Below are 25661 nucleotides of genomic sequence, written 5' to 3'. Positions count from 1 at the left end.
CAAAGACAATGTTAATAAATCATAATTACTATCAAAGACAATGTTAATAAATCATGATTATTATGAATTTCACATTCCTTTTTGGGTATTAATAAACCAAAACTATGTTATTTATCATAAATTAAGATCCCTTTGCTCAAAGATCGTAGCCTGGGGGACGGACAGTGTGACGTGTGCTTCAGGCAAGACAGGGGCGTTTACTTACTAAGCAACCCTCCCTCTCTCTCTCTTCACTAACTATGCTAATATCGCATTTAACCCTTAAACGCCGAAGGGGTATATTAAAAATCGTCTTCCGTGTGCCGAGGCAGTCTCGGAGTGAGCGCGGAAGCGGAAAAAATATTAAAAAAAAAAAATCACAGCGAGCTTAGTTTTCAAGATTAAGAGTTCATTTTTGGCTCCTTTTTTTGTCATTGGCTGAAGTTTAGTATGCAACCATCAGAAATGAAAAAAAATTATCATTACCATATATAAATAATGCAATATATGATAGCGCAAAAACAAATTTCATATATAATTGTATTCAAATCGCGCCATGCGCAAAATGGTTAAAAGTAACGAGTTAATTTTTTTTCCGTTGTAATGTACACTAAATTGCGATCATTTTGGTATATAACACATCGTAAAACAATAAAAGCAACACAGAGAAAATATTATCACAAAATAATGCATGAATTTGTAACGCGCGGACATAAACAAATATTTTTTTCAAAAATTCACCATAAATCTAAATATTGTCCTAGAGACTTCCAATTTCTTTCAAAATGAAGACAAATGATTTAATATTACTACACTGTCAATTGCAGTTTTTGACCATATCGAAAATTAGAAAAGCTACAACCTTCAAATATTTTTCGTTTTATTCTACATGAAATTGCGCACATTTTCATATATAAAACTCTATGAAACGGAGCAAATATTCCGAGAATGCGACGTATGCATTTCGGAGATTTGTGGCGGAGAATCCGCGCACGGAGGGAAGGAAAGATTTATTTTTAAATTCACCATAAATCTAAATATTGTGCTAGAGACTTCGAATTTGTTTCAAGATGAAGATAAATGACTGAATATTACTAGACTGTAAGAGTTTTAGCTTACAATAGCGTTTTTCGACCATTTCGGTAGTCAAAGTTGACTGAACTTGGTTTTTTTCTATTTATCGTGATTTATATGCAAATATTTCGAAAATGAGAAAAGCTACAACCTTCAATTATTTTGTGTTGTATTCTACATGAAATTGTGCACATTTTCATATATAAAACTTTATGTAACGGCTAATTCAAAATAATGCAAACATTACCACAATCGCATGTATGATTTTTTCGGAGGAGTTACCGCGCGGACGTAATGAAAATGTTATTTTTTTCATAAATTCACCATAAATCGAAATATTGTGCTAGAGACTTCCAATTTGTTGCAAAATGAAGGTAAATGATTGAATATTACTAGAATATAAGAGTTTTAGCTTACAAATGCGTTTTTCGACCATTTCGGTAGAGTCAAAGTTGACCGAAGGTTAAAAATGTCACTTATAATTTTTATATAAAAATATTTCAAAACTGATAAAAGCTACAACCATGGGTTGTTTTTAGTTGTACAGTGCATGAAATTGTGCACATTTCCATATATAAAACTTTATGTAACGGCTAATTTTAAAATGGTGCAAACATTACCACAATCGCATGTATGATTTTTTTCGGAAGAGTTACCTGCGCGGACGTAAGAAAAACAGTCTTTTTTCATAAATTCACCATAAATCGAAATATTGTGCTAGAGACTTCCAATTTGTTGCAAAATGAAGGTAAATGATTGAATATTACTAAAATATAAGAGTTTTAGCTTACAATTGCGTTTTTTGACCATTTCGGTAGAGTCAAAGTTGACCAAAGGTTGAAATTTTGGCACTTATCGTTATTTATATGAAAATATCTCAAAACTGATAAAAGCTACAATCATTAGTATTTTTTAGTTGTATTCTACATAAAAATGCGCACATTTTCATATACGTATAATACTCCATGTAACGGCTAATTTAAAATGGTACAAAAATTATGTCAAAGTGACAAAATAATTTCCGAGATGTGTCACAGATACTTTTTAGTGCGGCAAGAAAGAAATTCGCGCTTGCGCACCTGCATAACGATTGTAAACAAAACAACACCTTGATCCGTGAACTCCCAGCATCCCCCAAGGCGCGTGATTCAAGAGTTTTTGGCTGGTAGGCTTATAAGTATTTTTCCGCAAATTTTTAAAAAAACTGTTGTATGTCGACATAAAATACGTAGTCGGCAGCCGAGAGACAAAAAATGTTGATGTAAAATACATCCACTCGGCGTTTAAGGGATATTATGATATTCTGTAATCATATTAGAGCGAATTTTCTTCGTCTTTATGATTGCGAGATGTTTTCCTTGTCTTTTCCTCACTGGCATGATGAAATTCTTGCCGAAACATAGATAAGCATATGTAAAAAGGAAGCGAATGTCAGAGGTGAACTCGAACGTGTAGACTACTTGAAGTCTGTGCTCACACTGATCTTGATACTTCCCTCTGCGGGCCACGGAATCTCTACAGATGCCATTTCTCACAATTTCTTTGACAATAATTATCAAAATTTACGATAACAGAAGAAATACAGTGTTCCCCCCCGTATTCGCGGGGGATGCATACCAGACCCCCCCGTGAATAGTTAGAATCCGTGAATGTTTGGAACCCCTATAAAAGCGCTAAAAACAGCCTATTTCGTTAGTTCAAACTTAAGAAAAACCACTAAAAATTTTCATACTTGGTTTTTTTAATAGTTTTATCACAAAAAGTGCATTTTATGATGAAATTGATCACAAAAACCAGGAATTTGTGGATATTTCTCATAGAAAAATACAGCGAATGCATGAATTTTCCGCGAATAATGCAGGGAAACGTTCCGGAGAGAAATCCGCGAATGTGTGAGTCCGCGAATCCGGAGAACGCGAATACGGGGGGTCCACTGTATTGCATTTTCTTGTACGGATGAATGTTTTAGGCTTATTGAGTTATGTTTACTAATTACCCTGTAACTACGAAAGTAAGAGGAATTTTGACAAAATATTTCGTATATGTATTCTCAATTGCCATATGAAGCTCCATGAATTTTTTCATGACTGCATTTTTCGCCCTATACCCCCATATAGTATAGGGGTTCCGGCCGGCCCCCTTAATGTTTTCTGCCATTTTTGGAGATAATCAAGAAGTGTTAATGTTTTCTGCCATTTGTTAGTGTGTTTCGAAAAGTTTAGTGTTAATGTTTTCTGCCACTTTTTGATGAGTTTCGTATAGTTAAGTGTTCATGTTTTCTGCCATTTGTACTCCTCCTCGGTCGCCACTTTCGGAGATTGCCTCACTCGAAAGGTAAGGTTCTACATTTTACTACATACGTATGTACGTACAGTATTTCTTGTACCATGTACACTAATAAACTTTATTTACAGGTATGTAGTACATATTAGTCGTATATATTGAATGGTCCAAATTGTTGTATTTCATTGTTTATTGGTCAATTTAGCTTTATTGTAAAATTTACTCGGGTGTTTTTGTAGGGCTTGGAACAAATTAGGCAATTTACATGTAAAATGTGGTTCAAGATACGAAAAAATCAGGTTACGAAGGCTGTATTGGAACGGATTAATTTCGTATCCTGAGGTACGTACTACTGTACATAAATTTCGTATTACTATGAAACAGTAGAACGAAAATAACGAACGGAAACTTTTTTCCAAAAAAAAATGTTCCTGACACCATCTATTAACAAATAAAATAATCAAATGCACAACAAGGCATATTTAAGTCATAGTTCAACTTAAAAGCACTTTATACTACAAAAAATAACCTTGTCCATATAAAGTTCCTAGAAATCAATTTATTAACATCTATTAAGAAAAAAAAACTAAGTCTAGCTCCCATATTTAAGTAAATTTTCAACTTAAAACACTTCATATAAATAAAAATATCCTTGTCACATGTGAATAGGTTTAGAGATTAATTTATGCTAAACAGAAGCAAGAAAATCACTGAATGAGTTAAATACTACAGCGAAATATCCTCACCTCCAGCCTTAGATGATTTTTCCAGACTAAAACATGATCTGTCTGTTTGCATATTTTGTGATACAATAGTAATGTAAGACTACCTATATTGGATACAGCAAAGTAAAGGATAACTTTTTAAAAGAGCCAGGAAAAGATGCATATTCATTGTTTGTATTTTATGAGGCAGTCTCGGCACTTAGCCTAAGACCCTGACAACCAGAAATGGTGCTAAAAACCCTACGGAGGGTAAAACCCAGTTATGAAAATATTGAACAAGCGCCGTAAAACCGAAAAGCCGCTAACCGGTAACAACGCTAACCGAGGGCTGCCTGTAATGTGGTTTAGCCACAGAGTCAAAATTGGTCAGGCTGTCCTGCCAGAGTGGACAAATTATAATTACAGCCATAATTACAGCCATGCACTGACATTCATCTGGGTTACACTCTATAAGGGCAAAATTCAATTCCAATGCAAACTGATTATCATATGGCTAAGATGAAATATACTACACTCTATAAAATATAATGACACATTTAGATATTTACCTAAATCCCTATATTCTAAATGCACATCTTAAATACTACGGGTAATGATGTAAAATATACCTACAGAAATAGATACGTACTGTAATAACAGTACAAGTTGTAGACTTTATATGACTGGTGCTGAAATTTATGTGATGTGAAGGCAGCTGCAGCATAAAAATTATACAGTACTCTTCATGTCAGTACTGCAGCATAAAAATGATACAGTACTCTTCATGTCAAGTACTGTACTGTACTCTTAACATACAATACAAGGACATCATGGAACCTGTTGCCTTTCCTTAGTCTTATGTCCAGAAGCATAGTTTCTACTTACATTTCTGCAACTACAGTATTTGATTCTGTGTCAGCAAGTGTATCAATGGTAATGCTGACTATCAGTGATCAATGGAAAAATGAAAATTTGTCCAAAATTGCATTTTTCCTAACTATACAAACCTGAGGTCCTTTTACATATAGTCCCACCTCATGCCACCCCTCACTCTGCGTTTTTTGCCTGGGCCTAAAGCAAAAGTGATTCTTCACCTCCCAGTCGCGTGGCACGCGTACTGTCGGACAAGCAGTTAACTACCGAACTCCCTTGTTCAAAGCTTACGACCGTCCAGCTGCCGCTAGTTACCTTCCTATTGTAAAAGGACCTCAGGTTTGTATAGTTAGGAAAAATGCAATTTTGGACAAATTGTCATTTGTTCCGGTACGGTATACAAATCTTTTGGTCCTTTTACAATAGGAAGACTCACTTCTTGGTGGGAGGAATCTGAGTCTTTTGTGAACAGACTGGTGTTCGCCCAACCTTGGATTGCTTCCCTGGTCGTAAGAGCGAGGGAGGGTATCCTAGCCTTTGTCCAATTGATCAGGGTGTGCACCGCAGGATCAATGGTCAGACCTCTGGACCCAAGTAATAAGAGAGAGGCAAGCATATCTCTTAAAACTAGCAAGCAAGAACTTGTTCCTGTTTGCAAGAGGCAACATAAAGTATGGGTTTGTCTCTTGTTGGCTTCCACTTACCGCCCCCTGGTTGGGGGAAGTGGTGGATATTCACTCCTATCCCAAGTGAAAGGGATAGGATGGGGCTTGGTCGAGTAGCTTACCTGCATCTCATCCTTTCCAACAGGGTGACGACCGTGTCCCTCTGCCCAAAGGTAGAGGGGAGAAAAAGATGGGAAAGAGGAGCCAGTCACACTCTCATTCACTCATCCATTCTACAATCACACCAGGAATCGATGCTGTTCAGCCTGCTAGGGTCTGGGTTAGCTACACAACGTGTTGAGCCGCCACCACGGGTCCTAAGGAACAAGTGTCCAAGGAGCTATGGGCTATATCCTGAAGGCAGAAGGAGGTGCATGTGGTCTGGTTGAACCAGACCCCTGCCTTCAGTACCTGCGCCACGGAGAAGTTCTTGTGGAACGTGAGGGAAGAACCAATATCTCTGACTTCGTGGGCTCTCGGACGAAGGGTACGGATGTCGTCGCTACCATCAGCTTCGTACGCCCTCCTGATCACCTCACGCAGCCAGAAAGAAAGTGTATTCCTGTATATTTCTTTCTTGGTCATCCTGGTGCTAACGAAGAGGCGTCAACGCTCAGACCTGAGGTGTCGAGTTCTCTTCAGATAGCGCCGTCACGCCCTCACAGGACAAAGCAGCATCTCCTTCGCATCGAAGGCAGTGAAGTCCATTAGGGAGGGGATTGTGAAGGACTCGAACCGATCGGCTGGGACCGAAGGCTTCTGAGTCTTCGCTACGAAGTTCAGTACGAAATTGAGCATCACAGATCCCCATCCCCTGGATGCTTGACTTCGCAGGAAAAGCCATGCAGTTACCTCAGATGAAAAGAAGGGAATAGTCGCTATGACCTATCCCTCTTCTCAACTTCGGTGAAGTCCAGTACACATACTGGTCTATCCGTCTGCAGCGAAGTGTCTCGCATTCTCATATCCCATTGCAGCGAAGTCTCTCCTTCTCCGTAGTGGATAGGACACCAACACTCCATGGTGGGTGTCGATGGTATGGGTACTGGGACAAGCTATTAGGACGAAGTAATGATTGATCTGGAACAACCGAACTAAGTCCACACCGTAGATCGTAACTGATTCGGGCGCTCTGACAGCTGCCGACTGACTGAGTTCGGTAGTGTGAGGCAAGTTGTCCAAGCATCCGAGCAAGTCAGGTGACCTTCGCCTTTAAAGGGTTATGCCGAGAGACCATACAAATCGTGTATTTGTTTGCCACCGATGCCGGACGGCGAGGTGATGATTCTCTTAAGGCATGTGCCAAACAGGCGAAAGTCAATTGCCTTCTAGAGACCGAGGTCCCTGATGGCAAGACATTCTCATAGTAGTTGAATCTCAGCTAAGGAGAAACAACACTATGTGCTGTTGAAGACGAAGGTGGAGGGTGAATGCAACCTACGTCTTCACAGCCGAATCAAGAGAAGGATTCTCAAGATTCTGAACCTGTGTTTACAAAGGACTGAAAACGCTAAACAGCTATTTCATTGCTGTCCGGTGAGGAGTCGTAGTTGCAATGAAAGCGGGGCATTTTTCAGTAAAGAAAACACAGGGAAGTACTGCCAGAAGAACTGCTTCTCATGGGCTGATCATTTGGAAGTAGAGCTGGCAGGGCGGGGAGCAGACAATATCTTCTGTATACATCTGTAATTCGGGGTGAACAATGAACAATTGCACACCTACGAATACGAGATATTTTAGAAGACAAACTCTGATGTCTGAAGAAATCATTCCGCATTATTGCAGGGGTGCGATGCAGCGGGAGACTAGGCTACAGACTTATGTTACTGTGCGGTAAACAGAAAGATGAAAGAGTCCAACAGATATCTCTGTTGTTGAAAATTCTCACAATGCTCCACGGCGATGCAGTAGATGGTCATTCATGTATGTGAGAATCCCCATCAATCAGAGACCTAAGTCTGTGATTGTCAGGCAGAGATACGGTTCGGTAGTCAATCACTGTAGGGGAGAGAGACATAAACCGACCGTGCATCTCGGAGAGCCAGCTGGTACTGGGCTGCCGTCGGCAGTTCAATACACAGTTAGCTCTCGCTCACTCGTCATCCTGAGTTGCCAGGTAATCCATTCCATGAAGGAATGCGTTCGGCTAGAACCCTCGAGCGTAAAAAAAAATACGCTCGAGCAATTATATTTAAACGAAACGGATTTCGGTATATACAAAAGCTGAGGTGGTGTTGTCGTGACAATACCATAAGTATCTTAAAATCGAAACTGGTAACTCATGGGAGGTTGCAGGCAGTCCCGAGTTGCAGTTCAATTAGGATACTATTCGTCTCGGTCACAATCCGTAGAATTAACTACGGTATGCGCCTTCACCCCAGACAATTCAACTGGTTAACGGAATCATGTCGCGAGCGTAATATATGTAGTATATTCGTAGGTTTCTGTACAACGACCTCCATCCTAAATTCTTTTCCCTTCCAGGAATGAGAATAAGGATTAGAAGCCGACACCCTTCGTTCTCTAATCAAGAGAGTGAAGGAGAAGTCTTCCCCGAAGGAAAGCTTCAATGGTGATAACAGAATACCGAAGATGATAGTTCAAGCCAAACTGGATGTTCCCGTCCATTCTTCTCTATCCTAGGGTTGGTCGCCTACTGTGAGATATTCTTCCTTCAGCAGCAGTGCTTCTTCCAAACGCTAGAAATTCCAGGAATTCGAGCATTCGGCGAGATTCCCAATTATCGTAGTAACAATTATCGGGGATTTTCATCTAGCCCACTCTGGACCGTGGTTTCGCCCAAGTGTCTGCAGATCGTAAAAAACTCGAACACTCTGAGAGTGCTAGAAATTCTGCAGAATTCTAAGCGCTCGGCGAAACCCCCACCGAATTCCTCAGACGATCATCGGTTGGTGGTCCTTCCGATTCCCGTAGAAATCGAGAATGGGGCAAGATCCTTCCTCAACGACGGGGACTTACGTCAGGTAGGAGACCGAAGGTCCCCCCCAGGAACGCAGTCCCCAACGTGGAATCCTATAGAGAACTCTCTGCAGGATCCCTCCCCTTTCCCTCGTAGCCGTAAGGAGAGAGGGAATGGGGGAGGAATTGGATACTCGCTCGCCTTCCCAGCGGAACTAGCAGTTGGAGAAGCGAGTACGAGCAGCCATCACCTTGCGGCGATGGCCTCTCAGAGTCTGGGAAAACATATCGTCAGGAGAAAACGTTTTCCCGAGGAGGGTTACGAACTCGTACTGTAGGTTAAGCGTCTGCCGCCACTGTGAATGTTGTCTGGGTGGGGCTGATCAAGCACTTGACAGGAGAGAGCCGATACCGTCCTCCGACACGTCCCAGTCCTCGTCGAGGCCAAAACCTCTCAAGAGGACCGAAGGTGGAGCGCGCCCTGTTCTCTTGAATGCGTGGTCCAGACGGACCGTCACGTCCTTGCCAGCCCCCCCACCTTCACGGTCACTCCTGCTTGCCTCGTTCCTCCCGGTGTAGTCTAAGGAGGTTGAAGGTACAGGTGAGGGAGACCTGATGCTCCTACCCGTCCTACTAGCATGCTACTAGGCTGGGAGGACTGCAGGTGATCGCCAACCGACGGTGGCGATCGAGCTGCAGGTCTGGACCAGAGGCTTCTTGGAGAAAAGCTGGACCAAGGAACGGAGCGTCGGTCTTATGTCGAGTTGCTGGTCTGGACCAGCGGCTGGCGATCATTCCCCGAGGTCATTGTGCTGACGAATCAGCACAATGACCTCAGCAAAATTTCTCTGGATCTTAGGAATGCCCGCATCTTGAGGAGTAGGACCATCAAGCCCCTCCAGCAAGAGCGATTCCCGAGACCCTCCTCCTTCAGAGGGAGGAACAGCGGCAGACCCCTCCCGGTCTCCTCCTGCCACTTGCGCATACGACCTGGTCGATCCGAGGACCGTGCCTGGCACACAGGGCGTCGTGTTGGGATCGTGGGGGGGCGCGCCCCTCATGATCACTCCTTGTTATCTTGCCCTTCCCGGTGTAACCCGAGGAAGTTGGAGGAACAGGAGAGGAAGACCTGACGCTCCCCCCTCGCTCGCCGGCAGAATCGGTGTGCTTGGGGGGGGGGGGGCTGCAGGCGATCGCCAATGGCGGCGATCGAGCTGCAGGCCTGGTCGCGCCGCTCCCTTTGGGAGAGCGGCTGGACCAAGAACAGCGGCCCCGATCTCTTGCGTCAGAGGAACTGCTGCTGGTCCCCCTACCCTGTGGAAGCGGCAGTCAGGAGACCTGCAGAGACCACTGTTGCGAGTGAGACCGGTGCTTGTCCTCCCGGCGCGTCGAACCATTGGTGCCAGCGATCGGGGGACCTCTTCCCAGCCTCAGCTTGTGGCCGGTCTGGGACCGTCATGTCAACCCGGGTAACCGGCTGGTCGCTACGAGAGCAGCCGCTGGCCTGGTGAGAGTCACCCGAGTGGCTCTCGCAAGCCTTCCATTCCGTGCCGTGATCCTGGCACCGAGCTAGCTCTGGCGTCTGGGTCTTCGCTGCACGGCCACACATGGGTGACATTACACTCGGTACCTCTCGTGGACGAGAGGCCGAGACAGAACCTGGTGTAGCGGCAGAACCTCTAACACCAGGCGAGGAAGTACCGGTGTTAGCCGGTACCCCTCTGGTCCCCGTCTTCTTCTTCCTTGCGGAAGGAGAGACGGGCCCTACTCCCGAAGGAGCAGGAGGACCAGCGGAAGGACCCCCCGCCCCACCGGAGTGGGACAGGCCCTGAGAAGTTCCCAAAGGAGCCTTCTAAGGAGGGGTGGAGGCAGTCTTCTTCTTCCGCGGCTGGGTAGCCTTGGAAGTCGAAGGGGAAGAGGCGGCTGCAGACGACGAAGACGATGATGAAGACGACGACGACACTTCCTCCTCTTCCTCTTCTTCTTCGTCATCCCTCAGGACAGACGTGAGGTCAGCCATCCGACAGACGTGAGGTCAGCCATCCAGGGCCCGGCTACACCTGTCCGGACAAACCAGCGTCTGGGGCAGCAACACCGTGGACTGGGATGATATCGGCAGGTACGGGAACAGCGGGAACAGCAGGAACGGCCAGTACAGCATCAGCGGCAGGTACGGCAGGTAGCACAGGTAGGCCAGGAGACGGGGCAGCAGCCAGCGACATCCTGGGTACCTGTGGCAGGTCCAGGGGCGAGCTCTTGGGCAGCGGAAGTCCGGGGGAGGCAGCACGGCAACCCGGGAGGCGGCGGCACGCCCCTCCTCGGTACGGCGGCAATCGGCCCCTGCACGGTGGCTGTAGGAGTCACTGACATCACGTGGGGGAATATACCAGGTGAGGAGGGGTGGTGCACCCTGGAGTAGAGATCGTGGTGGTGGTAGAGGTCACCACTCCATGGGTGACCGTCCCAGACCCCGCCAGATGATGGAGCAGCCCCTGGACACTCGGCACGCCCTGCAGTCCCAATGACGCCCACACCTGTCCAAGATCATCCTCCACAGCAGAAGCACCTGCGAAAGCAAGAGTCGGGTACACAGAAGGGGTTCCCCCCGCGGGGGGGGGGGGGGGGGGGGAGCCCCACCCCGAACGAACGGAAGACCCCGAATTTAAATGCACAATGGGTAACGAGCGTCCTCCTCTACGCTCGACGGATCGGCCGAAGAAGAAGGACCTCGAAACCCCCCCAAAGGGGAAGGTGCTATTACTAGAGGGCTAAGGGCTTTACAGTTTTCAAATGCAATTTCTACATCTTTAAAATAATGAGTAGCAAAAACCGAATTACAATTCCACTGAGCTGCATTAATTACACCCTCAAGAGACAAATTCTTTAAAAAACTAAAAGAAGTAGCAACTGCTCTTACACTATGTATATTTACCTTCAATAAAGGTAAGATATCTGGGTTTAGTTTTTCATGTGCTTGTCTTATTAAATGCTTAACAAAAAAAGAAAGACATTGCATTCTTAGATAAAGGAGTGTTAGGTTTTCTTTCACTACAAAATAAATTATTAACTCTGCCCCTTACAGGCTTTAATCTATCTAAATAAATTTTAATAGCTCTAACCGGACAGAGGAAGGCTTCTTCTTCATTCCCCATCAATGAGGTCAAATTTAGAATTCTTACACTTCTAGGTAGAGTTTAGCCTTGACGTCATTCTTAGCCCTGAACAAGGGCATAAATGATAAAACAGCATCTCCTCTAGAATAGCCTACCTTCTTGGAGAATGCTTGTAACTCGCTTACTCTTTTGGCTGTCGCTAGCACTACCAAAAAGAGCGTCTTCGTGGTTAGAAACTTCGAAGAAGCAGATTCCAAAGGTTCAAATGGATCTGCAGATAAGAATATTAGCACTATATCCAAGTTCCATGAAAGAGAGTCATACTGAACTTTGGGGACTTCCATTTCAAACAATTTCAATGCCTCCTCAAGATCTGGATCGTTAGCAATATATAATTGTACATGCCGTATCACTGATGAAAGCATGGATCTATATCCTCGAATAGCAGCTACAGAAAGCTTTTTACTATATCTCAGATATCAAAAGAACTTTATTATGTTGTTTACAGAGGTACGGGTACTGGAAATCCCTCTAGAACGACACCAGAAGCAGTACACAACCCATTGTCTCTGATACAAGGCCAAGGTTGTTGTTCATCTTGATTTAAGGATAGACTTCCGAGATACTTTAGAAAACCCTCTTGCTTGAAGGAGATGGTAGTCTCCAAACTGTAAAGTATAGCATGCGGAGGCTTTGGTGGAACCGCTTGGAATTTGGTTGTCTGAGTAGATCCTTCCTTAAAGGAAGGACACGAGGGAGATCCACTGAAAGTGCTAGAAGGTCCGGAAACCATTCTCTCTGAGGCCACCAAAGAGCTACTAGTGTCATTCTGCAATGATTCAATTCTTGAAACTTGTTCAGTACTTATCTTATTGTTGCAATTGAAGGAAAAGCATATGCATCTAGGTTGGACCAATCTTGAAGACATGCATCTACTGCCCAAGCCTGAGGGTCCTGGCATGGAGAGCAATACACTGGGAGTTTCTTGTTCATGCTGTTGCAAATAAGTCCACATTTGGAGCTACCCATAGACTCCACAGCGACTGGCAGACTTGTGGATGTAAAGACCATTCCATGGGTATGACTTGTCCCTTCCTGCTCAATTGGTCTGGCAAGACATTGTTCTTCCCTGGTATGAACTGTGGAACCAATACGATGTTCCTGGCTTCTGTCCAAAGAAACAATTCTCCGCTATCAGAAACATTGACTTTGATCTTGTTCCGCCCTGGTTTCTGATATACATCAAGGAAGTAGTACTGAAAATACTGCTATTACCTTTCCTCTGACTATTTGTTCGCACTGAAGGAGGGACTTCCATACTGCCAAACGTTCTAGATTGTTTATGTGCAACTCCCTCTCTTGCAGTGACCATACCCCAGACATCTGATGGCCTCCCAGGCAAGCTCCCCAGCCTGTCATTGAAGTGTCTGAAAACAAGGTTACTGAAAACAAGGTTAGGTCTGGGCTCACTACTCTTAGGGATGACCCTGTTCCCAGTCTTTGACGATCCTTCCACCATGCTAACGTCTCCCAAAGACTTACTGGGACTGAAATTAAATGGGAGTCTGGCAGGGACTTCCTGTCCCAAGATTCTCTCAAGTAGAGTTGAATTGGTTGCATCCTGAGCCTTGCTAGACTGACAAATCTTTCCAGAGATGCCATGTGTCTCAACAGAGACAGCCATTGCCTTGCTGGAAGCTTCCTTATGGGCTGAAATTTTCCTTAAAGCAATAAAAAATTGTCTATGCATTTCTCCTACGGAAAAACCTGAAAACTGCGATTGTCTATCCTCATCCCTAGATAGAGAATTGTCTGAGTTGGAATCAGAGCAGACTTCTGAAAATTTATCAATATGCCTAGTGATTGCGCCAGCCAAAGTAACAGATCCTTGGCCCTCAGAATTCCCTTGAAAGAGTTGGCCAACATTAGCCAGTCGTCTAAATAGAGCAGAATTCTCACTCCCAACAAATGACACCATCTCCCTACTGGTGCCAAAATCCTCGTGAATACCTGCGGTGCTGTGCACAGGCCGAAGCAGAGCTCTGAATTGAAATGTCTTCCCTGCGAAGACAAAGCACAGGAACTTGCGAGACTGAAGATTTATCGGAATGTGGAAATAAGCGTCTTGCATGTCCACCGACATCATCCAGTCGTTCTTCTGTACTGCCGCTAGTACTGTGCTGGGTGATTCCATGGAGAAAGGGGTTTGATGAATGAATGTGTTGAGTCTCGACACGTCCAGTGCTGGACGGCCACCCTCCAGACGCTTTTGAGCACCAGAAAAAGACGGTTGTAAAACCCAGGCGAGTTTCTGACACCTGCTCTATCGCTTTCTTCTCTATTAATGATACCACCTCTTTCTGAAGTACAAGAAATTTTCCCTGCTGATGACGATAAGCTGGAAGAGCAATTGGAGACAGAAAAGAAATTTTGTAGCCTTCCTTCAGTACCTCCACCAACCCAAGTTCTGCTCGTAAGTCTCTCCAAACATGCCAGAAGATCTGCAGTCGACCTCCTTCTGGAACCTGAGGGCATAAAGACTCATTTCTTTCTAAAAAACTTAGCAGTTTTGTTTTTATTGGAGACTGGTAAGAATCTACGAAAGGGTTTAGTAGCTGAAGACTGTTCATGAGATGAAGAAGGACGAATTTTCGCCGGAGGGCCAGACGGCAAAGAAGGAGCAGGTCTTTTGTTCCCCCACTTTAAAAGACTTGTCTGATAAATTCCCTATTTTCCTGTACGGAAATATCCTCCCTTATTGCCTTAAATAGAGATGGATTCAGAAGGCGGTACACCGGGGAACCCAAAACTGCAGCCATTTTCTGAGAAGGAGAGACCTTGGTCGAAAGATAAGAGCACAATTGTTCTCTTTTCTCCAAGATCGAGTTAGTGAAAGCATAACATTCACCTGCCGCGTCTGAAATAGCCTTATCCAGGCAAGACAAAAATTCTAAAGACTTTTCCCAAGATTTGATACCTGCTGGCGTCAGAAAGTCTTTAAGCTGACGCAGAGAAGTGGTAATAGTACTTAGCAAAAGTTCTGCAAAAGACAAAACTTCAATACTTCTAAACAAAGACTTGGACAAAGCCTCTGCCTCTGTATTAGACCAAAGCGTCTTTTCATAGGATCGAGACATGCAAGGAAATCAGCATCGTCGACCGAAGACGGTTTCAGCGCCGGCAACGAGCCTGTGTCGTAATAACTGATTCTACGTGATTTCAAAAACCCCGGAATACTAGAGCTGGCAGACTTACCAGAAGCTTTGTGCGCCAGCAGACAAGACATTTCGTCAAAACGTCCTCTAATTGAAAGCAAAAGCTTAGGTTTCTTCAAAGACTTAATGGGAGTTGAAATGCCGGAAGACAATAACGACCTAGTCTCTAAAGAATCTCTTTCCTCCACCAAATGAGGATAAAGAGAAGCGCAATGCTCCAGTAAGCGCCGAAAGACCGAAGGAGACTCTTCCAACTCGAGATCTTCTTCCGCCAGTTGCGGATTCGAGACAACAGCAGCCGACTCCTCGCAACAAAAATTTGGTTCGATAGGCGAAGAACCTCCGGGAGAAGTAGTCTGCAGTTGTCTACTAGCGTCGACACCAGTCGGCCAAGTCGAAGCAGAGCGGATACCCATCGGCAAAGGAAATGGAACTTGTAAGAGAGTCGGAGAAGATTCGTCGACACTGAACTGTACCACTTCGTCCGAATGCGTCTCAAGCGGCTTGGGAACGATCCCAGACAACACATCTTTGGAGAGTAAAGCAGTTAGAATAGCATCTAGTTTGGAAACAACAGCAGAATCTGTAACCATAGAAGGAAGAGAAAGAGAGACAGCAGAGTCCACCTGAGACTCTCCAACAGTAAAAGACCTACGAATAGCAGAGAAAGATTTAGAATGAAACATAGAAGCAGATGAAATAGGTTCAACAATTGATTGAGTCAATGTAAAAGAATTAGAACAACCCGCTACTGGGATATCATTATTAATAAACTCTATATTTAAATTCTAACTCTTGTAGGATCTAGAAACCTCATTGCTAGCTCTAGATGAAGGCGATGTCGAAATACTGTGCGAAGACTTACGCCTACCAAAACAATCTTTTGGCGAAAGCGTTAAGCATGACTGCCCGTGAGAGCGTGAAAAGGGAGAGGTAAGAATCGGAGGGCACAGAACCCCATTGCCCCGAGAACCGACCCGGTTCCCTGGCAGCAGACTTTTCCAACTGTTGCATGGCAGTCCTAGGCTCAGGCTACATACAGGTGAGTGCACCGACACCTTACCTCTACAAGGGGAACGCGAAAAAGAACGTTCACTATGGAGGGACTCAGAACAGTTTATCATAAATTCAGTTAAACGTTTAACGGAATCTAAAATAAGACTTGCATCCTGTTCAAGATTCTTGATACGCTTTTCCTGAACCTAAAGGGGAGTGGAAGTCGGAGCTACAGAGGAAATGCTAGAACTATCATTATCAGAATTAGGCCTAGTATAGGAAAAAACCGTAGTTTGAGTAAGAGTTATAGCAGACGAAGGCTCAACAGAAATAGGAGAAAAGGTAGTTTTATGCCCTGACCTAATTAACTGCTTCCACAGTCTACCTGCTTCCCTTCTTTTCCTATTTCTAATGCTTTTGAGCATAATATCCTTAGGCCAATCCTTGCATTCCTCACACCTAATCTCTAGATCACACTGTACCCCTGCAGCTGGTACAAACATTATGTTGATCTATCTTAAATTTAGGCATTCTTTGTTACACAATAATCCTTCCTACACATAACCTAATATTGGTTGACATGCTACCGGTGGAAGACATCCTAGGATGATTAAATTTACAGTACCGTGATTGAAGAAAAACAGCCAAGATTCACCAAATACCACCATACGCCTATACCTAACGGCAGCAAGGAGAATTCTGACTAGAGCTAAAACATTCGAACACACCTGGTTGAGAACAGGTGAAACTAGACAGTCTTCCGGGTCAGCCAAGCGATCGTTTTTCTTTTTGTTTTGAATGCCCACTCGCCTATCGGCATGGAGATATGAGCTAACTTTAACGGTAGGTAAGATTCATCTCAAATAATAATACCTAGAACTTATGCGAGGTTAGGTTCCAGAACCCCTCATGTAAGCCGAGGATTCATGTAAGTTTGGTACAGTCACTAAACATGCTAATACATGCAGTTAATGCTTGGTACAGCCACAAAAAATGCTAATATACATGCAGTAAATGCTTATTTCTAGAGTCTGAACCTTAAACATGACAAAATCATGCTCTAAAAGCATTTTAATTTCATTTAAAAGTTATCTTAATACCGTACTGTAATTCATATTTCATTACAGTACAGAGAGAGAGAGAGAGAGAGAGAGAGAGAGAGAGAGAGAGAGAGAGAGAGAGAGAGAGAGAGAGAGAGAGTGTTATACTTTTGTTAAATATCAAAAAGCAAATTTTTCATGCATTATATAACGTTAATATGAGAGAGAGAGAGAGAGAGAGAGAGAGAGAGAGAGAGAGAGAGAGAGAGAGAGAGAGAGAGAGAGAGAGTTACACTTTTTTTAAATATCAAAAGCAAATTTTTCATGCATTATATAACATTAATATGAAAGAGAGAGAGAGAGAGAGAGAGAGAGAGAGAGAGAGAGAGAGAGAGAGAGAGAGAGAGAGAGAGAGAGAGAGAGAGAGAGAGAGAGAGAGTTATACTTTTGTTAAATATCAAAAAGCAAATTTTTCAAGCATCATATAACGTTAATATGAGAGAGAGAGAGAGAGAGAGAGAGAGAGAGAGAGAGAGAGAGAGAGAGAGAGAGAGAGAGAGAGAGAGAGAGAGAGAGAGATAATGTTTACATCAACTGCTGTTTTGTGATTTTAATTAATTTTACTGTACTATTTTAATGTAAAGTATGCTAGTATCATACAGTATTTATGTACAAAAATAAAAATACAAATCTGTCATATCAATTTTACACATAAAAATATGAAAAATTATAAATCAGTTCATAAATTTTACATTTTACAAATGTTGTGTTTCTGTGAAAAATTAGTTGCGTTCCAATGAAAAGTTTTCATGTCTGCGAATTGTGAATTCACGCAACTTGAAGTTTGTAACTTACAAAAGCATTTAATAAAAAGTATGTAAAGCAAACCATGAAATACATACTTACTCATCAAATACAATAACATCCTTTCTTTTTGTGTAAGCCCTTGCTAACCGCAGAGCCAGATCATTTGCCTCAGATCTGAAATAAAATTATGTCATTTTTATCTGGCTCAAAACAATAGAATGCTTAAAGAAATTACAATTATATTTACAATATACGTATACACTGCCACATGAACACTATTCAATGTTCTCTTGCACTGAATATGTAAAGGGTATCTCAAATCAGAAAGAGAACTACTACTATAACCATAGGAGACCACGTATCAAATTATAATTGTAGACATGTTCGCGTTTTGTATTACAATTATTTTTCTTAATTTTTATAAAGATACACAAAACCCCATCTCTATGGATGCTATTTATATCCTTCCTAATGCTGCCATAAGAATGGAATTTAATGACTTATGTGCCACATTCAAATTTATTGATAATTATATTATTCATAAATATTAATATTAAAAGACATCTTATCTGATGCACATACTGTATGATATATCTCAAGAGTTTTTGATGTATCTAATACGTATTGTACTAATGACCCCATAAAGTTGGTTAATTTTTTGACAATGATATAAAGATTTACAATTTTTAAACTTACAATCGTAGATCATAGAAAGGTTTTTAGTTTTGACATACCTTATATATTCGTGTATCATGCAACTTTTGAAGACCTAATTTTGAAGGTAATTTTAAGGAGGTCGCACACACATGGGATATAAAATTAAGGTATGTAATATTCACTTGTATTATAAAATACCAATATAACGAATATGCATCTCTTCCATGGACCTTTCAATAAGTTATGCTTTACTTCACTGGATCTGATAATATTGTATGTCTTCTCATATTATGACAGGTACACAGTCCTTTATCTAAAATCCTTAGGGACAGATGTGTTTCGGTCTGTGGAATTTTTGGGACTTTGGAGCTGTGGGGTGAGGATCATAATCAAACACCATTATGCAGCAAATATTTTTTTCCCTTTTTTCATGTTTTTCATTATATAGGCAGTCCCCAGTTATTGGCCGACTCAGTTATCGGTGATCCGGTTTTATGGCACTTGTCTAGTGCCAAAAAATTGGTGATTTATGGTGCCATAACGGGTTGAGTTCTGGTTATCAACGCCATAAAGTGCCAATAATGAGTTACTGTGCCATACCTAACAGAGGTGCTATAATGGTGCTTATGGCGCCGATAACCACTTATCGGCGTCATAAATCACCAAGTTTCAGTATTGGTGGTTTTTGCTCATCAGCACCTCTCCAAGAACGGAACTCCCACCGATAACTGGGGACTGCCTGTAGTTATTTATTCATATAGTTTAAATACTATTTATTTGAATGTGATATAATTAACCCATAATGGACAGACCCCTCATATGAGTTGCAATAACAGGTTTGGGTGGTGGATGGATTCACTCATGTTGAGCATCAATATTACACGGTATCAATTCAAGGGGGCATGTACAGCTTCTACCTCTCACATGATGTCTTTTCATAAATTTGCTCGTAAATTGATTGATTGATTGATACTATATTAATCTAGCATCGCGACAACTAGGTCATTGATGCCGAACTATATATAAAAAGACCCTATAAATTTTAATAATAATAATTAAACAGAATTATTTAAAAAATATAAGATAAAAGATACGGGTAATTATAAAATAAATAATATAAAAAAGAAATATATATATAAAAAAAAATTATTACATACATACATACATACACATACATACATACATACATACACATACATACATGCACACACATACACATACGTACATGTGCACACACATATACACCATTTCAATAAAAATAAAAGCAAGGCGCACACAAGCATTACAGTTTATCTAAAATACCAGTGTTAAAAAGAAATCCAAACAACCCAGTCATGTTAAGAATCCCATTTGCTCCTAAAATTTTTGACAACTTAAAAACATTATTCTCCTTCCCATAGTATAACGTAGATATTGATTGCGCTGTTCCACCAAACTGGGGCACTCAACCAGTCAGTGGAACCAGGCAATCCTCACAGTATGGTTCATGATCACGACTCATCAAGTAGGAATGTGTCAGCCTAGTATGTCCAATACGCAGGCGGCACAGAGCCGTTTCAAACCTTCTAGGCATAAAATTGTACAGCCAAGGATTGATTGCAGGTGCAATTGTTCTCATTTTTACATTAGTAGTTAAATTTGACCAAATATTTTGCCAAAGTACTTTATGCATCTCTCTAATTGGAGTATATAAATCTCTGCAAGGCAGGTTAAATGATCTGGGCTCAATACAAGAAACAGCCTCTTTGGCAATTGCATCAGCACGTTCATTTCCAGATATTCCAACGTGTGCTGGAACCCAACAAAATTCAATATTAAAATGACAATTTGTCCAAAATTGCATTTTTCCTTATACAAACCTGAGGTCCTTTTACAATAGGAAGGTTACTAGCGGCAGCTGGATAGGTCGTAAGCTTTCGAACAAGGGGTTCGGTAGTTAACTGCTTGTCCGACAGGCGCGCGCGCGCGACTGGGAGGTAAACAATCACTTTTGCTTTTGGCCCAAGCAAAAACTGCAGAGTGAGGGGTGGCATGAGGTGGGACTATGTGTAAAAGGACCTCAGGTTTGTATAGTTAGGAAAAATGCAATTTTGGACAAATTGTCATTTGTTCCGACACGGCATACAAACCTTCGGTCCTTTTACAATAGGAAGACTCACTTCTTGGTGGGAGGAATCTGAGTCTTTTGTGAACAGACTGGTGTTCGCCCAACCTTGGAATGCCTCCCTGGTCGTAAGAGCGAGGGAGGGATCCAAGCCTCTGTCTGATTGATCGGGGTGTGCACCGCAGGATCAATGGTCAGACCTCTGGACCAAGTACTAAGAGAGAGGCAAGCGTGTCTCTTCGTACCAGCAATGTAAGAACTTGTTCCTGTACAGGAGCAAATATAAAGTCATGGGTTTGTCTCTTGTTGGCATCCACTTCCCCCCCTTGTAGGAGGAAGTGGTGGATATTATGCTCCTATCCCTAGTGAAAGGGATAGAATGGGGCTCTGTCATATAGCTCACCTGCATCTCGTCCCTGAGTCCACGTAGTGACGACCGTTAACCCCTCTGCCCAACGGTAGAGGAGGAGGAAAAGATGGGAAGAGAAGCCAGTCACTCACTCATTCTCACATCCATCCGCACAGTCACACCAGGACTCGATGCTGTTCAGCCTGCGAGGGTCTGGGTTAGCTACACAACTTGTTGAGCAGCCACCACGGGTCCCAAGGAAAAGGTATCCAAGGACCTGTGGGCAATATCCCGAAGGTAGAAGGAGGTGAAGGTGGTCTGGTTAGCCCAGACACCTGCCTTCAGGACCTGCGCCACGGAGAAGTTCTTACGAAACGCCAACGAGGGGCCAATACTTCTGACTTCGTGAGCTCTCGGACAGGACGTACGGATGTCATCACTACCATCAGCCTCATACGCCCTCCTGATGACCTGACGCAGCCAGAAAGAAAGAGTGTTCTTGGATACTTCTTTCTTGGTTACCCCGGTGCTAACGAAGAGGTCGTTCGACACTCAGGCCTGAGGTTGCCAAGTTCTCTTCAGATAGCGCCGTAGCGCCCTCACAGGACAAGCAGCATCTCATCCGCATCATTATCGGTGAAGTCCATTAGGGAAGGAATCGTGAAAGACTCGAACCTGTTGTCAGGGACCGAAGGTTTCTGAGTCTTCGCAACGAAGTTTGGGACGAAATCGAGCGTCACAGATCCCCATCCCACCTGGAGTAGTCCGCTTACACTCGAAGGAAACCTCAGACACACCATGAAGTTCCCCTACTCTCTTCACCGATGCCCAGGGCCTAGCCAAGAAAGAGGGTCTTGAGGGTCAGATCCCTGTCTGACGACTCTCGGAGTAGCTTGAAGGGTCTTCGAGTCAAACTCCTAAGGACGAGAGTCACATCCCACGCAGGGGGCCTGAGTTCCCTGGGTGGGCAAGACCTTTCGAAGCTCCTCATGAGCAAGGAGATCTCGAACGAGTTCGAGATATCCAATCCCCTCAGTTTCAGGACTAGTGCCAGGGCGGCTCTATATCCTTTGACTGTGGGGACTGAGAGGAGCTTCTCTCGGCGAAGAAAAACGAGGAAATCCGCTACCTGCTGAAGAGTGGCTCTGAGAGGAGATATACCCCGTCTACGACACCAACCACAGAAGACGGCCCACTTCCCCTGGTACACAGCTGCAGAGGACTGACGGACGTTTCCAGCCATCTCTGTTGCTGCGCTACGAGAAAAGCCTCTCGTTCGCAAGAGATGGTGGATAACAGCCAGCCGTGAAGACGAAGGGACTGGACTGTTTGGTGGTACCGCTCTACGTGTGGCTGGACGAGAAGGTTGTGCCAAGGGGGAATCTCTCTCGGTTCTCCTGCGAGAAGAGCCAGCAGGTCCGGATACCAAATGGCCTGGGGCCTTTTGGGAGCCACCAGGATCATCCTGAGATTCGGGGTGACTGATCACCTTGCGAATCAAGCTGAACGGGGGAAAGGCGTAAGCGAAGATGTTGTCCCCACGGATGTTTGGAAGAGCGTCCTCTGCAGCTGCCCATGGGTCCGGCACGGCTGAAAAGAAAACCTGAAGTTTTCTGTTGTGCCGGGTGGCGAACAGATCCACGACTGGTCGCCCCCACAGGTCGAAGAGCCTTTCCGCCACGTCCTGGTGTAGAGACCACTCGGTCCCTATCACCTGATCCCGACGGCTGAGCTTGTCTGCTACTGCATTCCTCTTCCCTGGAATGTAGCGTGCCGACAGCTCTATTGAGTGAGTCTCGGCCCACTCGTGCACCTGCAGAGTCAACTGGTACAACGGGAGAGACACTAGGCCCCCCTGTTTGTTGACGTAAGCCACCACCGTGGTGTTGTCGCACATCAACACCACTGAAAGTGTTCCATCAAGCCCCCCCCCCGGTCCTGAAAACTCTTATGGAGAGCGCCGAGGAAAGGAAACGCTGCCTTGAATTCCAGTACATTGATGTGAAGGTGCTTGTCGTGCTCGTCCCACACTCCTGAAGTCAGCAACTCCTCCAGGTGTGCGCCCACCCCTCGGTCGATGCGTCTGAGAACAGCTGCATCTCGGGGGGGAGTGCGTAGAGGCACTCCCTTTAAGAGGTTCCTGTCATCCAGCCACCAGGCTAGGTCCTGCCTCACCTCCGTGTCAGCGACACTGGAAAGCTCGGGGGATCCGTTGCCTGTGACCAACTCTCCTTTAGTCTCCACTGAAGAGACCGCAGGTGAAGATGCCCGTGAGGGACTAACTTCTCGAGTGACGACAGGTGTCCGATCACGACTTGCCATCGCTGAGCTACCTGTTCCTGCCGAGACAGGAACTGGTTGGCTGCCTCCCTGAATCTGCTGATTCGCGAGTCTGCGGGGAAGACTCGCCCTGCTACCGTGTCGATCAGCATTACCCAGGTCTCTTCATCCTCTGCTTGGGTTCGAGAATCGGACTTCTCGAAGTTCACAACCGATCCCCAGATCGCGACAGAACTCGAGTAGCCAATCCCTGTCCTGTAGCAACTGTGAGCGGGAGCTCGCCAGGACTAGCCAATCGTCGAGATACCTCATCAGACGTATCCCGTGCGAATGGGCCCAAGCAGACACCAGAGTGAACACTCGCGTGAACACCTGTGCGGCGGTTGAGAGACCGAAACAAAGTGCCCTGAATTGGTACACCGTCCCGTCGAGGATGAAGCGGAGGTACTTTCTGGAGGACTGATGGATGGGTATGTATTTGGAAAAATACGCATCCTTCAGGTCCACTGAAAGCATGAAATCGTTTCTCCCTGATGGAGTCGAGCACGGAGCTGCCGTCTCCATCGAGAACCGGGTCTGGCGAACGAACCGGTTCAGGGGAGAGAGATCTATCACCGGGCGCCAGCCCCCTGTAGACTTCTCCACCAGGAAAAGTCGACGGTAGTAGCCAGGTGACTGATCCGTGACGATCTCTACAGCTCGTTTGCTCAGCATGGTCTGTATCTCCGGCTTAATGCTACGGCCTTCGAAGAGCCTGGAACGTATGAATGCTTGTTGGACCGGGTTGGAGGTGAGGGGTGGCCGAGATTCGAAGGGTAATAGATACCCTCCCAAGGACATCTACTATCCAGGTCTCGGCGCCGTAGCGCTGCCAAGTTGCCCAATGGCTGGCCAGGCACCCCCCCACTTCCGGCAGCAGGTGAGGGGGAACGCCGTCCCTAGCGTTTCCCCCCTTTCTTCGACTTCTTCCTAGACCCTCCTCGCGAGAAGGAAGGCTGGGAGGAGGGCTGGTTACGGCCCCCCTTTGCAGAAGACGAAGAAGACAGAGTCTTTCCACGGGGCTTCGACGTGACTACCGTCTTAGCCACCGTGGAAGCGCTAGCCGAGCTCTTTGGCTTGGCCGCAGTTCGAGGCTGCCCAGAAGCCTTCGAAACTGCCTGGTGTACCAGACGGTCACTGTCATCAGTGCGCCGTCTGTCCACCGCAGCGTCCACCATCTCTCCTGGGAAGAGAGATGAGGAACTCCGTAAAGGTCCATAAAGAAGCCCTCATGCCGCTTCACGCCCAGCCGCCCTGGATACTCGAGTAAGGCAGCGTCCCTACGTCGGAGTACCAGGTTGGCCCACAGGTTTTACCGTCTGGTGGGCTAGGAAGGAGATGGCTCTTCCCCCAGACTGGCAAAAGCCTCCTGAAGGCCGAGTCTTCTTCGGGAGAGATTCCCCCGGAGATTGGCTGTAGCGACCTTAGACACTGTGAGGGACCACAGGTCTATCCAGGAGACGGCCTGGAAAGCTGCCATGGCAGTGGATTCCAGGCCAAGTGCCTCTTGCTGCGAGAACCATAGGTTCTCTGACAGGAGCTGCTGCAGAGACACCCCCGGTGTTAGCCTGGCTAACTCCGGGTTTACCTGTTTGGGTGCGGCAAAAATCGGGTTCGTTCATGACGGCACGTAGAAACGCCGCTGTCGCATTAGAGGAGGTCGGAAGTAGCTTGCTCTACCTTGCTCGACCTGCCGGACTTGAGAGAGCCGTCTTGCCCGGAGACAAGAGACTCAACCTGGTCCAGAACCAAGTCGGCGAGCTCCGATCGCGGCAATCCCACCGTCGGTCTGGGTTCCCTCTTCGGGCCCCAGAACGACTCGAGCCGGGACGTGGGCTCGGAAGGTGGGAGTGGCGACCCTTCCCTGAGGTCGTTGTGCTGACGAATCAGCGCAATTACCTCGGCAAAGTTCCTCTGGATCTCCGGAGTCACTGCATCCTGAGGAGTAGGCGTCCAGTCCCTCAAACAGGCAGCTCCCGAGACCCTCTCCCCTCGGGGCGGGGGGGCAACAGCGACAGACCCCTCTCGGTCTCCTCCAGCCACTTGCGCATACATCCTGGCTGGTCCTAGAACCGTGCCTGGCACATAGGGCGTCGTGGTGGGATCATGAGGGGCGCACCCCTCACGATCACTCCTCAATACCTCGCTCCTCCCGGTGTAGCCCGAGGAGGTTGAAGGTACGGGAGAGGCAGACCTGACGCTCCCTCCTCGCTCGCTGGCAGAACCAGCAGGCTTGGAGGGCTGCAGGCGATCGTCAACCCGCGGTGGCGATCGAGCTGCAGGCCTGGTCGAACCGTCTCGCTGTGGAGAACGGCTGGACTGAGCACAGCGGCCCCGATCTCGAGTGTCAGAAGAGCTGGTGCTGGTTGCCGTACCCGAACGTTCTCTGTGAGAGCGACGGTCACGCGACCTGCAGGCTCCACTGTCACGGTGAGACCGGTGCTTGTCCTCACGGCACGTCACGTCGCTGCTGGCGAACGGGGGGGGAGGGGGGAACCTCTTCCCAGCCTCAGCCCGTGGCGGGTCGTGGACTGTCACGTCAGCCCGGGTAGCCAGCTGGTCGC

The 25661-nt window shown here is 45.5% G+C and overlaps 1 protein-coding gene across 1 annotated transcript in view; it reads right to left on the bottom strand.

Moving 5' to 3' along the window:
• LOC135195296 (ethanolamine-phosphate phospho-lyase-like) overlaps nucleotides 1-25661 on the bottom strand; it is an 82234-nt gene that overhangs the window by 22078 nt on the left and 34495 nt on the right. The window contains 1 exon segment of the mRNA XM_064221555.1: nucleotides 17768-17835. Within this exon segment, the coding sequence (XP_064077625.1) occupies nucleotides 17768-17835 (68 nt within the window).

This window comes from Macrobrachium nipponense, chromosome 16, assembly GCF_015104395.2.
Source record: "Macrobrachium nipponense isolate FS-2020 chromosome 16, ASM1510439v2, whole genome shotgun sequence".
Lineage (NCBI taxonomy): Eukaryota > Metazoa > Arthropoda > Malacostraca > Decapoda > Palaemonidae > Macrobrachium > Macrobrachium nipponense.
Note: the sequence above shows the minus strand (reverse complement) of the source record. Positions and strands in the feature narration are given on the sequence as shown.